At 39.6% G+C, this 15,757-nt stretch overlaps 1 protein-coding gene across 3 annotated transcripts; it reads right to left on the bottom strand.

Moving 5' to 3' along the window:
- Window positions 1-7,008: 7,008 nt before the first annotated feature.
- On the bottom strand, window positions 7,009-13,837 carry LOC105063351 (5-hydroxytryptamine receptor 3E). Of its 3 annotated transcripts, XM_010947861.2 has the most exons (9): window positions 13,771-13,837; window positions 11,832-11,998; window positions 11,241-11,285; window positions 9,387-9,496; window positions 9,046-9,215; window positions 8,569-8,729; window positions 8,017-8,221; window positions 7,626-7,841; window positions 7,009-7,494 (listed from the first exon to the last, which is right to left on the bottom strand). In XM_010947861.2, exons 1-9 carry the CDS (start codon window positions 13,835-13,837, stop codon window positions 7,265-7,267), a joined length of 1,371 nt encoding a protein of 456 aa, XP_010946163.2. In that variant the 3' UTR covers window positions 7,009-7,264. The 3 variants fall into 3 exon arrangements, with proteins under 3 accessions (XP_010946163.2, XP_010946164.2, XP_074221721.1); XM_010947862.2 differs by lacking the exon at window positions 11,241-11,285; XM_074365620.1 differs by lacking the exons at window positions 9,046-9,215; window positions 9,387-9,496; window positions 11,241-11,285; window positions 11,832-11,998; window positions 13,771-13,837 and having other exon boundaries at window positions 7,626-7,843; window positions 7,989-8,221; window positions 8,569-8,718.
- Window positions 13,838-15,757: the final 1,920 nt, after the last annotated feature.

The following is a 15,757-nucleotide window of genomic DNA, read 5'->3' on the forward strand; positions in this document are numbered from 1 at the left end:
AAGATATTGAATATAGTTCCCTGTGTTATACAGAATATATTTGCTTTTTATCTATTTTTATATGTAGTAGTTAATATTTGCAAATCTCAAACTCCCAAATGTATCCCTTCCAACCCTCTTTCCCCCTAGTAACCATAAGATTGCTTACTATGTCTGTGAGTTTGTTTCTGTTTTATAGATGAGTTCATTAGTGTCTTCTTTTTCTTTTTTTAGATTCCACATATAAGTGCTGTCATATGGGTTTTTTCATTTCTCTTTCTGGCTTACTTCACTTTGGATGATGATCTCCAGGTCCATCCATGTTGCTGCAAATGACATTATTTTATTTTTTATGGCGGTGTAGTATTCCATTGTATAAATATACCGTAACTTCTTTATCCAGTTCTCTGTTGATGGACATTTAGATTGTTTCCATGTCTTGGCTATTGTATATAGTGCTCTTTACTCATTTTTAAATTGGTTATTTATCTACTTATTGTTGAGTTGTAAGAGTTCTTTGTGTTTTCTGGATACAAGCCCTTTATCAGATATATGACCTTCAAATATTTTATTCCAGTCTGTTGGCTTCTGCACCTCCTTTTTTTTTTTTTTTGCTGAGTTTCATGGTTTTATTAACACAAATGCAATGTGCACAGGAGCTGTCTATTCATTTTCTTTGCTGCGCAGCATGGCATTAGGAATTGGTGACTCTGATGGCCAGCTGGGCTGCTCTTTCAACAATGGCTTTGCTGTTTTTGGAGAGACATTGTGAGCAATCTCAACACAGTAAGATTTGTTGCACATCAGCAGCACTTCTAGATCCTTGACCTTGTGCACCAGGAACTTCTGGAAGCCGCCGGGAAGCATGTGCCTTGTTATCTTGTTGCTCCCATAACTGATGTTGGGTGTCAAGATCTGGCCCTCGAATCTACTGTGCACCCTATTGTCAATGCCACTGGCTTTCTGCCAGTTCCACTTAATTTTGATGTATCAGTCTGACTGGTGCCAGATGAACCTCTTGGTCCTCTTTTTGATGATCCTGGGCTTCATGAGGGGTCTGAGGGCAGCCATGCTACCAAGTAGGAGATGACTGCCACTTCTGTAGGTAGTGCCAAGGGAGAGGTCCCCCCACCCCACTTTCTTGATGGCTCTGTTAAAGTAGAAAAGTTTTTAATTTTTATGAAGTCCAATTTATCTGTCTTGTCTTTTATCACTTGTGCTTTTTGTGTTATATCTAAGAAACCCAAGATCATGAAGCTTTACTCCTATATTTTCTTCTAAGTGTTTTAGCTCTTATATCTAGGTCTATGATCTACTTTGAGTTAATTTTTGTGTATTGTGTGAAGTAGCGATCCAAAGTTATTTTTTTGAATGTTGATATCTGGTTGTCCCATCACCATTTGCTGAAAAAAAAAAGATTCTTTTCTCTACTGAATTGTCTCAGTTCATTTGTAAAAATTGGTTATAAATGTTAGGGTTTATTTATGAACTCTCAATTCTATTTCACTGAGCTGCATGTTTATCCTTCTATTAGTACCATATTATCTTAATTATTGTAGTGTGTAGTAAGTTTTGAAATCAGAAAGTGTGAGTCCACCAACTGTGTTCTTCTCTTTCATAATTATTTTGGCTATTCTGAGTCTCTTGCATTTCCATGTAAATTTTATGATCAGCTTCTCAATTTCTGCAAAAAATACAGCTAGGATTTTGACATGGATTGTGCTGAATCTGTTGATCAATTTGGGAAATATTACCGACTTCACAATATTAAGTTTTTCCAAATCTTGAAAATATATCTTTTCATTTATTTAGATCCTCTTTAATTTTTCAACAATATTTTATAGTTTTCAAGGTACAATTCTTACACTTGTTTGGTTAAGTTAAATTTTATTTTTATTTAAATTTTATTTTCAGGTTGTTTATTGCTAACATATATACATACAATGATTTTTGTATATTGATCTTGTATCTTACAATATTGCTAAACTCATTTATTCTAATAGATTTTTTCTTTTTTTTTCTGTTTTATTAGGTAGAATTGTTACAATTTGACTGCACATACACAGTATATTGCATGCAAATACATATATACAATATACTACACTTTTTTTTTTTAGTTTACGTATATGTACTGATCATTGTTTCTAAGAACAGTTTAGAGCTTTAGTTTTTTAAACTTACATCGTTATCAAAGGAATAAAGCCAATCACAAAATAAGAATCAATAGAAGGTGGTAAGCCAATCATAAAGGACAGTCAAATGTGCTTACACATATTCAAGAAATAATCATTATTATTCTAATAGATTTTAAATGGATTACTTGGGATTTTCTATTTAAGATTCTATCATCTGCAAACACAGTTTTACTTCTTCCTTTCCAATCTGGATGCCTGTTATTTATTTTTCTTGCCAATTGCCCTGGCCATTGTTGAATAGAAGTGAAGAGAATGGACATCTTTGTCTTGTTCCCAATATTACGGGGAAATGATTCAGTGTTTTGCCATTTAGTGTGATGAAAGCTGTAGGTTTTTCATAGATGCCCTTTATCAGATTGAGGAAGTTCCTTCCTACTGTTAGTTTGTCAAGGGTTTTTATAGTGGAAGGTGTTGAATTTTTGTCGAATGCCTTGTCTGCACCTATTGAAATGATCATGTGGGCTTTGCCCTTTGTTCTATTAATACAGTGTTGTATTCATGGATTTTCTGATGTTAAATCAACTTTGTATTTTTGGGATAAATTCCACTTGTTTATGGTGTATAGTCCTCTTTATATGTTGCTGGATTCAGTTTGTTAGTATTTTGCTGAGGATTTTTGCTTCTATGTTCGTAAGGGATATTGATTTGTAGTTTACTTTTTTATAATGTCTTTGTCTGTCTTTAGTATCTGGGTAATAACACTGGCCTCATAGAATAAGTTGTGAAATATTCCCTTCACTTCTAATTTCTGGAAGAGATTGTGTAGAATTGATATTAATGTTTCTTTATATATTTGACAGAATTCACCAACAAAGCTTTCTTGGTCTATGGGAAGTTTTTTCAAGTTATTAAAATCAGTTTAGGTTTGTTTGATATTTTATCATGATTACATTGAAGTTATGCTCCTTAAATCTTTTATTTTTATAGATTCCTTCTCTCTATGTATATTTGCAGTTTGTGAAAAAACAACAAGTTTTGAATGAGGCAGCATTTAATGGCTCATATTCAAAATGTGGTTATGTAGCAAGATAATAGGTAGTTTGAGACTGAAAGGACTTTCCATATATCTTTATATCTCTCTTAGCATGTCAAGGACTAGGCCTAGTTGGTCAGATCAGGAGTTTTTCTCATTGGCTGGAGAGGGTATCTCTGCCATTTAGTCAAGAAACTGGAGTCAGAAAGGATGATGATATGGCATAGGGAAAAACCTAACCCCTGAGATCCTAGGGGTGTGTGGGCAAAATAATAGGTGAGACAGTGGCAAGAAGGGAGATGGTCAGATCTGTGCCTTTGTTTCTTCTCCCTGGGTCTCAACTGAGTGCTATGGACCAGTAGGAAGGAGAAAGCTTGCCTCTCTTTGGTCGATTATAAAGATCAGAATTTCATAGTTCTCTAAGGGGGTCCCAGAGGTAGAAGTCAGTGAACATGGGGAAGAGCTGCCTCTGATTGCTTGCTGCTGTGGTCGTTGGAAGACTCTCCTGGTTCGTGCGTGCGTACGTGTGTGCGTGCGTGTGTGTGTGTGTGTCTGTATAGTAAGTACACTGATGAGTTTAATTATTTGCAGTCCCTGCAGATGGAAGGGGATTGCTACTTGCTCCTAGACTGACCTGGGAATTGTGAAGTGCCCTCCATGTACTTCAGGTAAGAGTTGATGTTGTAGTCTTGAACTCAAAATCTGTAGGGCAGGCCAGAAGGCTGGAAACTCAGTCAGGGTTTATATGTTGTACTCTTTTTTTTTTTTTTTTTTAATTCTGCTGTACTGAGGTGTAATTGACAAAATGTTGCACTCTTGAAACAGAATTTCTTGTTCAGAAACATCAGTCTTTGCTCCTCCTTCAGCTGATTGAATGAGGCCCGCCCACATGGAGGGTAATTTACTTTCTTCAAAGTCTACTGATTGTAAATGTTAATCACATCTAAAAAAATACCTTCACAGCACATCTAGACTAGTGTTTGACCAGACACCTGGGCACCACAGATTAAACAAACTGATACATACAATTAACCATCTCAGTGACCAAGATGGATATTCAGGACAGAAGCTCCAACTGAACTAGAAAAGATAAAAAAGAAGAGAAGATAATGTTTAGGGCATGTGATCAGAACATTTAAAAGACTTTATGAAAGTAAAAAAAAAATTTTTTTAATTAAAGCACTCAGGAGATGAACTGAGAGTAGAGAATATCACTATTGAGAACTGAATTCGTTGTCTGAAAGATTGGTTATAAGACAAAGCCAAATTGTGTAAAGAAATGAAGGCATGAATAAAAAAGAGTTTGGAGGACAGATCCATGAGACTTAACTTGTGCATAGCAGAAATTCCAGAACAGAAAAAGAATAGATGGGAGAGAGTGTTACTTAAGTTCTAGAAAAAAAAATCCTGCAAGCAGAAGAAAGATATGAATATTCATATTGAAAAAGGTCACTGAAACATAGACAGGATTAATGGAAACACACATTTAGATATATCCTAGTGAAATGTCTGAATTTCAGGGATAAATACAAATTCTTATGAGCATCCAGGTGGTCCTTTCAAGAGGGAAAGTATCAGAGTAGCCCTGGATTTCTCATCTAAGACATGGAAGCTTGGTATAGACAACTGAGGAGGAGGAGAAGGACCGATTCTAGACGTCTGTACCTAGCCAAGAAAGCTTATCCGCCAAAACAAAGACATTTCAGCCACACAAAGAGTCAGAGCATATACCAGATGCACTGCTTCAGGAAAATACTTGAGAAGTGTACTGATCAGGAGACAATTAAAACATAACAAAACTTTCTAGATAGAAGAGGACAAAGAGTAGAGAAAACTGAGAGGAACTATGAATCTTACAACATATAGAGTTAAATCCATAGTATAAGTGGAAAATTAATAAAAAGCCAAGGTCCTTGAAAATAGAGTCATACCATAAGAAAAAAAATAATAGCCTGGTACTAAAAACTTTAAACTGTATTTGCAAAATCTAAAAGTTGAGATAAAAGCAGAGGAAGAATAAGGAAGTAAATTTAAAAAATTTTTATTTTTACTTTGCTGGAGTCAGGGGAGGAATGGGCAAATAAAACATCTTGGTGGGGGATCAGCATAATAATTTAGTTTTGATATGTTAATCAGATATATTGGTCTAAATATAACTGTTAGGAAGATGATCATGAACATAATTAAAAAGCATTACAGGATTTCAAATTTATAGGAGGAAAAAAAAGATGAACAAAAGTTAGACCAAGCAAGCAGAAGTAAGGAAACAGAAAATAGAGAAAACAACACCAAGTAATATAAATGGTGAACATAAAATGTATGGAAGGAATAAAACTGAGTATTTTTTCCTAAATATAAAGAAAGCTGAATTCATCTATCAAAAGGAGCATATTGTGGGGAGGGTATAGCTCAAGTGGTAGAGCTCATGCTTGGCATGCACGAGATCCTGGGTTCAATCCCCAGTACCTCTTCTAAGAATAAATAAAACAAACCTAATTACCTCCTCCACCAAAAACATTTTTTTAATTAAAAAAAGAAATATAAATCAATTAACTATTAAAAAAGGACATATTGAATTAAATAAAATTCAGCTTTATGTTGTTTATGTAAAATACACCTAAAACAAAGTGACAAGGAAAGATGGAAAATAAGTACCCTGAAAGATGCACAAGAAAATGAGGAACTAGCTGGCTGGAAACAAAGATAGAAGAGAGACATGTTTTACTCTATTGTACCTTTTAATATTTGTACCTTGTATGTGTAATACTTTTCCAGAATTAATCAAGAATTAATAAAATAAATATGCAAAAATATACCAGGCCAAAGCGAGTGGCAACATTATTATCATACAAATGGAAATCAAGTTCAAAACACACTGAACAGAATAGTGACATTATATAAGGATAATAACCATACACTTTTATGCATCATATAGGGTAGCAGTCAAATATATAAAAGAAAAACTGCAACTACTCAGAGAACCTGATTAAAATACTTTAAGCTTTAACAGATCAAGTAGACAAAAATAAGCTATGATACGGAGAATTTGAATAATCTAATCAATAAGCTCTATTTATTGATGTACATATAAATAGAGAATGTATACTTTTTAATGTTCTGGAACAGTTACAGAATCAATCATGTAAACAGCCAGAGAGAAACTTTGTAAATTCAAAAAGTTTTTGATTTAAAGATACCATGCTTGGTGGAGGTGTGGGTATAGCTCAGTGGTAGAGTGCATACTTAGCATGCACAAGGTCCTGGGTTCAATCCCCAGTACCTCCGTTAAGAACAAACAAACCAAACCAAAACAAAAAACCAAATAAAGACCATGCTCTCTGATGATAATCCAAGAAAATGGAAATTAAAAATGAAAAGATAACAAAGGGGACATAAAGACTGAAATTATGAACTGTCTAGGAAGTAATAAAGAGGAGACTACTTCATTCTAAAACCTGTAGGGTGCAGCTCAAACTGTGTCAGAGTAGAAGTTATAGAAAGCCTGAGAATATTTTGAGTATGCAACTTATAAAATAAGAAAAAGAATAAAATGAAATAAAATAAATTAGGAAAGTATTAAGATGAAATTAGTATAAGATAATGGAAAAGATAAATAAGAGGATATATTAGTAATAAATGTCTTAAAAATGCTTAAGAGAGTTAAAACTTCTCAGGCAGGACAGTTGTCACATTGGACTTGAAGGTGACATCAAAGCTTTATCACAAGCAGAAGGACGCACAGGTGATATTTTGAAACTATCAGTCTTGGATTGTTAAGTTTCTACCCCACAACATGACAAGAGAGCCAGAGATCTCTGCAAATGATTTATTGGGACAAGTTAGCAGACAGAGGAGGTAGGACTGCTTGCAGAAGAGAAAAGGGGGGCCTAGAACTGCACGGGAGGGCTAAGAGAAGCCAACAGAATGCAGGAACAAGAGGAAAATGTCTCAAATTGGCTTGAGACTGATCAGCGGGGCTGGACTGAGATGCTTGGAATGTAGCAGGAAACTTGGTAATCTTTGAGGCCATGACCGTAGGTATTCAAGGGTAAAGGCTGGCCCCTGGAGGCAAGAAGCAGCTTTGGGCTGGATGTGCAGAAGCAGACACACATCATGTTTAGGTGTTCCAGAGGACAATGACGGTGGTGATGGAGGTGGCCATGAAAAGCAGATAGAGGCGGAAGAGCAGGGTGTCCATCACGTGGCTGAACTGCACCCACAGGCTGACCAAGTGCTGCTTCTGAGCCTTGTCTTCCTGCTGGGCCCTCGTTGACCCAGGGCATCCATTTAACTCTGCCTCTTTCAGACCTGGCACCTTCCCCACTGACTCCACGGGCTCCTTCACACCTGCAGAGAGACAGAGACTTGACTGTAGGCTGTCAAGGTCAGCTGGGCAGTTGTGGGGGACAGGAAATGAAGAGGGAGCAGAGAGGTGGAGATGCTGGAAGAGAGGTATGGGCAGTGCTGAGGCCCCTCACCAGGCAGGTGGGCGGGGCTCAGGCCCAGGCCGGTGTTTCCCTTCTGGGGCGCAGCAGGGCAGCACTTCTTTGGGCTGGTGCAGCACAGAAGCAGGGAACGGAGCCAGTGAGGCATGGGTGGGGGCTGGGTGGTGGCCAGATGCAGCAGGTAGGTGATGAAGATGGTCTCCAGCAGGCTGACCACCATCAGCGACAGACACAGGGCAAAGTAGACACCTGGAGGGAAGGCAGGCCTGTATGAGGGCCAGAGACACCTCCCAGGACTTCTTTCCTCCCTCCAATTCCACCCTGGGATGCACAAAGCCTCTTTTCCTCAGTATATCTTCCTTCCCTGAACTAGTTCAGTCAGTCCTTCCCACTCTCCTCTTCTTAAAGGCTGGAGGGGCCATACTGATAAGGGGGGTGCCACTGATGGGGAGTAAGTCATTCATCATGAGCAGGAAGACATTGTAGCCCAGCAGAAGGGTAATCTTGAATGGGGCACGGTTCTCGCTTTCTGCCGGCAGGAAGAAGCTGAGGGCATCAATGGCAACCAGAAAGCCACTGGGTACCAGAAGGTTGATGACATAGAGTCTGGGACTGCGCCTGATGGCCACCTGGTGGGGAGAAAAGAGAGGGAAGTGAATTCGGGATTTGGAGGCTGCCTGGGATAGTAGTTTTTGTTTCTGTCTCTGCTTTCCTCACTGGTCTGATACACTCTGAATCTGGAGCTGTGCAGAATCAGCTTCATAATTTGGTGTAGAACCTGCCAAAGGAGAGTTAGATCAAAGCCATGAGTTTTAGGAAGGAGTGTGTGGCTGGGCAGCAAGGAGAGAGGGTTCTGGCCTTTGGCAGACATGATAAGACTGAGAAACCCTGAAATTTGGGAGATACCATTTGGTGGCGATTGTAGGCAAGTCTAGAAGCAAGGAAGAAAGGTGAAAGCAAGGGCCTCTGAGCTCACATAGAAGATGATCTGATCATACAGATTGGTGCCCATGGACAGCTTTGCAGTGGCCTTGCTGATACTCAGGAGCTCCCATTCTCCATGGGTCTGAATGATGTTCCGGGACGTGTCTGCTATTTCCCACACTTCCTTCTCCATGCCCAGCAACATGCTCTCCACTGAAAGGGAAATACCAGTCATTTTCCAAGGATACAGTCTCTATTTGACTCAACTACACTCTCCTTTTCCATCCTTTCATTCAACAAATATTTTTGGGTGCCTACTGTATGCTGAGAGCTTTGCTAGGAGCTGGGGATAGAAATGCACAAGATAGACTTGGGTTCTGCCTTTATGGAAAATATTTAAGCATCCATAGAGCCTTAGTCTTTGCTGCCCTTGGCCACCATTTACTCATAGTTTCTTTACATTTTATTTTCTGTTGTTTTATTGGTTGCTCTCATTCACCCCCATCCCTGAGACTCTACTGCAACTCACCTGTATAGAGAAATGAGCTGAAGGTTAGGGTGCAGTTCTGCTGGTCAAAGGGGAAGTAGAAGATGTCCAGTTCACAGATGCTGGTCACCTTCATGGGTTTCTTGTATCTGATGCGACCTTCATTATTTATGTATGCCTTGAGGCCTTTTGGGGTCTTATCCACATCCATGCTGTAAGAGAGATGAAGTGGGAGGCAGGAGCAATGTTTTTTCATCTTATCTGTCTGTTCGTTTCTCAGCCACATAAAACCACTTATAAAGTGGCCCCAATGGTAGATTTTGAACTCTGCTGTTGCCAGGAGATGGCCCCCACCCCCAGCTCCCCCAGTCCTTAATACGTACAACTCAGTGATGAAAATGTCTGGGAGCCACAGGTTCTTGGTTGCCACACTGATCTTTGTGATACCCTCACATTCCTCTGGGTTCCATCTGATAAATGGGTTGTCCCAGACCTAGAGCCCACGTGGAGGAGAGGTGAGAGTCTGATGTGAATGGAGGTTATTTTTCTCTGCCTTTTTATTTTTCTTAAAAAAGAGAGGTTATAAAATATTTCAAGTACATAGAAAAGTATATAAAATAATATAACATCTGTCTACTACCCAACTTCGTAGAGTTAGTATTCTGATAAATATACTTTGGTTTTTTTCAAGAAGTAGGAATTACACAGAGAATTGAAGCTCCTTGTGTCCATTTCTTCATAAACTTTGATCCCTCTGCTTTCCCACTTTTGTGGGAAATTACTGGTTATCAGGGAAATACTCTCCTTTCTTTAGGAGGAATCAGATTCAGAGAGGCTGAGCTAGAATTTCTTTAGTGTGAAATAAGGAGGATAGTAGTGAGTATCAAATGAAATAAGGCATGTAAAAAGATTTTGTGGACTGTAATGCTGTCCACAAAAGTAGGTTATGTGTTAGTCTCTATCATGGTTCAGCTGTCTTCCAGACTCCATTTACCACTCTCTACTGCAAGGACGTCTTGAACAAGCCCTTGGTTTTTTTGAAGCCAAGAGACTTAGTGGTCTTCCTCTCCTTGGCAGGTGCCACACACTGTCCTTTCCAAGCTCTCCATTCCAAGGCTGGTAACGTTTTCTGGAAACTACTTTCAAGGATTTTCCAAGTCTGTGGTGTCGGGGTCAGGGTGGGAGGTGGAGAGGACCTGTCCAGCCTCTGGGCACTTACAGTGTCAGCAGCTGCAGTTTGCAGAACCACAGGCAGAACAGAGGCACATTAAATAAAAATTTGTACTAGATCAGCACTTCTCAAACCTCACTTTGCATTCAAAACACCCGGGGATTGTATTGAAATGCAGATTCTGATGTAGGGTGGCTAACCCATCCTGGTTTGCCTGAAACTTTCTTGGATTTAGCAAAGTTCCATGGCCTGAGAATTCCTCAGTCTTGGGCATGCTGGGATGGTTGGTCATGCTAGGTGGGGTCCAAGATAGAGTGCTTTTCTAAGCTTCCAGGGGGTGCAATCAGCTGTCCATCTGGGAATCACACTTTGAGAGCAAGGTTAAATGGTCATTACTGTGCTTCCCCTCCTCTTCCTTCCTTCAACCAGGCTTTTCAAGTTGGAAGCTTAATTCATTTGCTTTTATTCCCCTTCTCATTTTCTAATTAACAAACTTAAGATAGAAATTATCTTTCTTTGGCTACATTCCATAGATTTTTATATGTAGTGCTCATCATTCTAATTTCAACTTAATTGTTTTATTTTCTCTTTTGTCCAACATATTTAGAAGTTTAATTTAAAATTTCTAAGGAATGTGGATTTGGGGGTGGGTGGGGACTATCTTCTTTATTTAGTTTCTATTTTCTTGCACTGTAGTCAGAGATTGTGGTCTAGGTACTTTTTGCTTTCTTGACTTTGTTGAGCTCTTCTTTGTGGCCAAAAGTATGGTCAGTTTGGGGGAATATTCCATTTGTTTCAGAAACGATTACACATGTTCACTGGTACAAAGTTTGATATGTTTATTAAATCAGGTTTTTAAAAAATCACTATATGTTTCTTCTTCTTCTACTTGATTTTTGAAAGTGGTTTATTGATGCCTTTCACCATGATTGTGGATTTTAAAATTTTTCCCTCATGTGTTTCAAAGCTATGTAGTTAAGTACATAAAGGGTCATAATTGTTATATCTTTGTTTAAAATTCGTTCGACTGTAAATGAAAGGAGAGAATAAATAGTGTTGGCCTTACCATTTCCAGCCACAGGAATGATGACAAGAGCTGTAACTGTTCATCCTGCCAAAAGAATTTCCTGTTTCCAGCATGTTGCTGGTAAGACGTCTGTCCATCCTGCCCACTCCCCAGTTTTGTTTGTCAGCCCTCGAGGTTTATAGAAGTGGTGCGGTGATCAAGACCAACATTATAGGTCAAGGACAAAATCTTGATCAGAACGGATGTGTTAGGCCATGGTCAGGAGAGTTTATGCAGGACTGAATTAGAGTAGTGCTTCTCAACCCTGGCTTTATCTTAGAATCACTTGAGGAACTTAAAAATACTGATGCATGGATTCCAGTCAGTTAGAACCTCTAGAAGTGGAGCCTGGACACTGGTATACAGCCAGGGTAGAGAGTCACTGGGTGAGAAGAAAAGAAATTCTCTTCCTTACGCTATTATACCTCATCCCGCTGAACTGGACAGAGCTTCTTTGAGATACCCATGGGGCAAATGCCATATAGCAATGATGGAGGAAGCTGTAGTATGGTAAGGGCTTTGGGGGTTGCCTTACTAGGGTCCAGGTAAAAATTAAGGACACTGAGGAGGGCTATAGGGGTCAGTACTCACCACATCTAGGACGGCAGACATAGTGAAGGAGATGTTGACTAGGGTGGGGATGCTGAAGTTGGTGGCTGGACGGAAGGCCTTCCTGTCAAACACTGAATCCAGAACAGTGGTGTACACCCCTTGCTGGCCAAATCTTGAGCAGTTGATGGTGAAAGCACTGCCTCTTCCTGTAGAGGACACAGGATGTATGAGAATTGGGAGAGAACTCCTGTGTTCCCTAAATGAGAGGGGTCCCAGGGCAGGAGCCTGGGGGTAGCCCATGATAGGAAGGATAACTAACATTTATTGAACACTGACAATGTGCCAGGTGTAGTCTAAGCTCTTTTAATGGATTATCTCATTTATGCCTCCCAAGCTCCTATCAGGTGGAAACAATTTTTATCCTCATCTAATAAATGAGTTAACTGAGGTGCAATAAGAGAAAGTAAATTCCCAAGATCGAGTAGATAATAAAAGGCAGAAACTGGACTTAATCTGAGCCCATGTTTGTCTGATGCTGCTGTCCCACACACCACCAGTGATGAGGTGGAGAATAGGGAAGGAGGATTACTGAGATCCACATGCTGGGTGCTTCCCACCAAGACCAGTGAGGGTGGGTTGGGCCAGAAAGCAAATGATAGAAGCTAATGTGGTAAGCTGAGTTAGGGCTCCAGCTGCCTTTCTCAAGTTTCTTTCTCCATGCAAAGCATGCCCAAATCTATATGCAAACTGAGCCCTGGGGCAGTGATAGCCATCAGATAGGATTACATTCCTGAGGCCCCAAAGAGAACACAACTACTTTACTTTAGCTGCTTCAACCTTCCCTCTCCCTATTTTACCATTCAACCCCATATCAGCTTTCTAGTTTGAGCTTTTGAGGTGTTGCCTTCCCCTTTCTTCTGACTAATAAAGATTCCAATTTTCTACTGGTGGAAATTCATTAGAGGAGTAACAGCCTGGAAGGAGAGAGATGGCTGATGACCTCTGTGCCAAGGACATCAAGGCTTTTTCATGCACAAAGTCATAGTGCTCTCAGGCAAATCCTTGAATCATTCTGTCAGCAATGAATGTTCACTTGTCAGTCACTCTCTGTGAGTGAACAGAGGAGCATTTATAGTGTTTTGTATAGCCTAGACCAGTGGTGCTGGCCTCTAAAGCCACCTCTGGTTCAGTCCTCTCTGCATTTAATCCTCCCAAGCCCCTCTGAGTTAGAAACTATATTTTAAATCCCACCCCCTCACCTCCTCGCCATATCCAGAAGTCACGTGATAGCCTAAGGCGATGAGGTGACATTTATTGACACCTGTCAAATGCCACGTACTGTGTTGTCTCTGTCAGTGAATCCTCACAACCCTCCCAGGCAGGTCCTATTTTACAGGTGAGGAAATGAGCTCTGAGAAGTCAAGTAAGTTGCCCAAGGTTACACAACTAGCAAAGTGAGGAACCAAGATTCAAACCCAAATCTTTCTGTCTTTAAATCCCCCCCCCCCCCCCCACTATTCCATGTTAACTCCCTGGAAGAGAAGCACATTCCAGTTTTACTCTCACCTGCTGTTCTCTGGCATCTTATCTAACCTAGAGCCCTTGGAGCTAGTAGGTGAGTGGGAAAGTGATAGCTAAAAGTGGGCACTTCGCTGCAATGGGGTGGGTTTCATAGCTGTAGAGATAAAGTTATACCTGTGTGTAGAAAGATGAATGGACATGGAGCCTAAATGGAAGAGAAGACAGTTGTAGATGGTTCATGAAAGAAAAAGTAAAAGTGTTCTCATGTGGCACGTCACTGGGAGGGGATTTTCTATCTTTCAGAGAAGGAGAGTCGATTTGGGCATTATAGCAACATAGTTATGAAATAACTATGCCCATCTTAGATAAGCTCTAGGAGTTGGAAATTTGAAAGCAGTTCCTAGGTGTTCTGCAAGAGAGGGTCCTGGCTTCTTTCCATGTTGTTGCCCTTTCTTACCTGGAAGCAGAAGACTGAGAACAAGGAAAAAGGGGAATCTCTCCCTGTGGAACCAGCTTCCTTCCATCGTCTTTGTCTAAATTCTCCTCTGAGCATGAACTAGGACTCAAGAATCCCCAGATTAAAATAGCACAGGCCACACCTAGAATCTGACTTTGAATACTGACAGCATTGGCTGACCACTGACATTTGTGACCTTCCTGAAAGGAGAGTTCTGGTTGTCTTGTTCTTGCCCACGCTCGAGGTGCGGTTTGCTTGTAAGACTTTCTCAGATGTTTCACTGCAATGTGTTATGGTTGTGGATTAGTTGATGTTTATTATATTTGGATCTTGGTGTGATTTCTCAATCTGAAGATTCATCTCTTTAATTCTGGACCATTCTCAGTCATTACAAAATACTGTATTTCCTCTGTTCTTTCTCTTACTAGACATACGTGGGATCATTACCTTCTATGGTAACATGCCTCTTAACATCCTGTATTAGTTTCCTATTACTGTTGTAATAAGTCACAGACTTACTGGCTTAAACCTCCCCAAATTTATTATTTTATGGTTCTATAGGCCAGAAGTCTGAGATGGGCTAAAGTCAATATTTTGACAGGTCTGCATTCCTTCTGGAGGCTCGAGAAGCAAATCCATTTCCTTGTCTTTTCCAGGTTTTTGAGGCTGCTGGTATTCTCAGTGCATGGTTCCATTTCTCTGTCTTTCGAACCAGCAGCATTGGACCATCTCATTTTAATGCTCTTCTCTCCCCTCTTTCACTTATAAGAACCCTTGTGATTACACTGGTCTACCTAGATGATCCAGGCTAATCGCCTCATCTCAAGGTCAGTTGATAGCAACTTTAGTTCTATCTGCAGTCTTAATTCCCCCTTTTCCATTTAGACTAACGTATTCATAGGTTCTAGAGATTAGGATGTGGATCTCTTTGGGGGACCATTATTTTGCCTACCATACCTCTCCTATTTCCTACTGCTTTACCTATGTCTCTGGTGATTTCCTCAGATCTAGCTTCTAGGTAGCAAATTTTCTTGTCAATGGTGTTTAAACTACCATCTAATTTGTTTACTGAATTTTTAATTTCAGTGATGATAGCTTTCTTTCATTTGAGTCTTTCTTTCTACTGCTCTGTTCTTTCATCTTGGTTTTCAATCTTTCTTTAATCTTTCCTTATTTAGAACTGTTAAAAAAAAAACCAAAACAGAGGCCACAGTTTGAATATACCTGTAGACCAAACACTCATAGTCATGTAACCAAAATTCAAAACTGTCCTAACTTCTCTGAAATGTGACTTTGATCTTAAACAAAAGTTAATCTTTCTTCATGTCAGTGTGACATTACAGCTTCCTAGCTAATCAGCTATGAACACTGCAAGCTTATTCAGTGAAAAAGAATGTAAGTTTCTAGCAACCAATCACAATGGAAAATAATACCATTACCTATTCATGCTTTGTAAACCTAGTTGTAACTGCTGAGGGCTTAGCTTCCTAACCACTTTTGCTTGGAAGTCTCCTTATTCACAAAAAGTTTGTTTCTTGCCCAATAAAATAGTCACGTCAAGTAAAGATCTCTAATTTTCTTTTAATGGAACACATTTATTTTACAATTTCAGGTTGTTTTATTACATCTGGTTCTTGATATGCTAACTGTTTTGCTAACTTTGTCTCATTGTGGTATGTTTCCTCATGTGATTTGTAATGCTTGATTGTAAACTTATCTTCATTACGAGATTATTTCAGTGGGAGTTTCATGTGCCTTGGGTTGTGAAGTTTCCCTACAGAGAAAATTTTCATTTGCCTCTGTCATGGCCTTTGGGGTTTTGCCAGGTCTAGGCCATTTGTGTCTGTGTGTGTGTGTGTGTGTGTGTGTGTGTGTGAATTTTTAATAATCCTGCATCATATGATTAATGTAAATTCAGACTCCACACCAATATGTGAAACAAGTTTGATGTTTCAATTCCTTTCATATGACTTTTTCTCCCCACCTC

The sequence above is a fragment of the Camelus bactrianus genome, chromosome 1, assembly GCF_048773025.1.
Source record: "Camelus bactrianus isolate YW-2024 breed Bactrian camel chromosome 1, ASM4877302v1, whole genome shotgun sequence".
Classification (NCBI taxonomy): domain Eukaryota; kingdom Metazoa; phylum Chordata; class Mammalia; order Artiodactyla; family Camelidae; genus Camelus; species Camelus bactrianus.